The sequence below is a fragment of the Gossypium arboreum genome, chromosome 2 (genome assembly GCF_025698485.1).
Source record: "Gossypium arboreum isolate Shixiya-1 chromosome 2, ASM2569848v2, whole genome shotgun sequence".
Taxonomy (NCBI): domain Eukaryota; kingdom Viridiplantae; phylum Streptophyta; class Magnoliopsida; order Malvales; family Malvaceae; genus Gossypium; species Gossypium arboreum.
The window spans coordinates 113,091,715-113,093,427 of NC_069071.1; the positions used below are offsets into that span (position 1 = coordinate 113,091,715).

Sequence of the window (1,713 nt, forward strand, 5' to 3'; positions counted from 1 at the left end):
TAAGGCATTGTTGCATGCACCCCAACAGTCAACCCCCCTTTCAATTCTGGTCTGCTCTCCATTGCTATGCTACTTTAAGCTCACTCTTTGGGCTGCTTCGTTCAGTACTGGTGGTTCCATTTATATATACATATATACTCGCTTTCTTTATTCAAAGAAAAATGGATTGGAATGGCACCATTCGACCCTTTATTTCACGACTAGAACCTTCTCTTAACTTCCCTTATAACTATAATTATAATCAATATCCAGGTAATATATATTTTTATATATAGTCCCTTTATTTTCTTGTTCTTTCACTTTCTTTATTTCTAACCTTTTGTTTTAAAAGGTGTGGAGGACATGAACAATCAAGGATTTGAAGAAGCTGGCAATGGGTTGGTTCCAGATTTGAATATGAACAGCTTCAAGAACAATGGTAAAGGTAACAACAAGAAGAAGAAGAGGTTGACAAGTGATCAGTTAGATTCGTTGGAAAGGAGTTTCCAAGAAGAGAATAAGTTGGATCCCGACAGGAAAATGAAGCTTTCCAAGGAACTTGGACTTCAACCAAGACAAATCGCTGTCTGGTTCCAAAACAGGCGTGCTAGATGGAAAGCTAAACAGCTTCAACACTCATATAATACGCTTAAACATGAGTATGATGTTATCTATATGGAAAAGCAAATGCTACAAGACGAGGTTAGCCTCTATATTCAGAACCCTATTTTTTTATTCCCTTCTCTCACTCTCTATATATCTTTATGTGGAACTTGGTGCACTGTTTTTCTAAACGAATATGCTTGTTGTCTCTATTTTTGAGGTTTCCCCATTTTGTTATACACACATACATATATATAAAATATATATTTATACTGTTTCATACCTTTACGCAGGTGATGGAATTGAAAGGAATGCTAATGGAACAGGCGACAAGGAACCAAGTCTCCACGGTTTACAAGGAAATCTCCGGCGGAGAGACCATCGAAAGTAGCTCGATTCGGAGCTCGAACAAGCCGAGTATAGCAGGAAACGACTATGATCCGATAGTTGAATGTAACAATATTTTCAATAAGGATGAGAATAACCCAGTTTCCACTCACTACTGGGATATTCAACTCCCTTCTTATCCCTAAAACACTAGTTTAATTAAGCACTTAATCTTAGTTTGCTTAGTTTTTTTTAGGTTGGTCGTCGTTTCAGTACAATTTGGTTTTTGGTTTGAAGACATTGTTGGAGAAATTGACATAACATTAATGTATCAAAAGCTGCATCACTGAGTATTCGATCAAGAGCTTGAAGTACATTTTGCTTGCTTACTACGGCTGAATAGTTTCTGAATACGGTTCCCGAAATAGTGAACTTAAATCGGAGTTGAAATTCGTGTATTTAGTAACAATTAAATTAATTTAATCGTATTAAAATGCAAAAATTAAAAATTAACCAATTAAATTATTTTATTGTGTTGGGATGAATTTGTATAAAATATTTGCATAAAATTATTGGAAGGATAATATCCTGTTTTATATAATCCTTTCTTAATAATTGACTATAGTACTCCCACTAAAAGTGATATAGATGCTTTCATATCAAGAGTGCATTTTACTCTCTTTACTAAAAAATAAAAAATTAGTTCCCATATGATAGATCAAATAGGAAACTGGTCATTTTTGTTAAAAATTTCATCCATTTTTATTATTAAAAACTAGCATGGCTAACTAAATAATCAGACAA

General features: G+C 34.0%; 1 protein-coding gene across 1 annotated transcript; it reads left to right on the plus strand.

The window, feature by feature from the left end:
• The first annotated feature begins 161 nt into the window (after positions 1-161).
• On the plus strand, positions 162-1,115 carry LOC108466875 (homeobox-leucine zipper protein ATHB-22-like). Its single transcript, XM_017767229.1, has 3 exons — positions 162-252; positions 332-681; positions 876-1,115. Exons 1-3 carry the CDS (start codon positions 162-164, stop codon positions 1,113-1,115), a joined length of 681 nt encoding a protein of 226 aa, XP_017622718.1.
• Positions 1,116-1,713: the final 598 nt, after the last annotated feature.

Excerpts from the sequence above, each read along its gene's own strand:
- LOC108466875 (XM_017767229.1), top strand. The coding sequence starts at position 162 with ATGGATTGGAATGGCACCATTCGACCCTTTATTTCACGACTAGAACCT. Across the intron at positions 253-331 it reads TAATTATAATCAATATCCAG|GTGTGGAGGACATGAACAAT; the intron begins GTAATATATATT and ends TTGTTTTAAAAG. Across the intron at positions 682-875 it reads AGCAAATGCTACAAGACGAG|GTGATGGAATTGAAAGGAAT; the intron begins GTTAGCCTCTAT and ends ACCTTTACGCAG.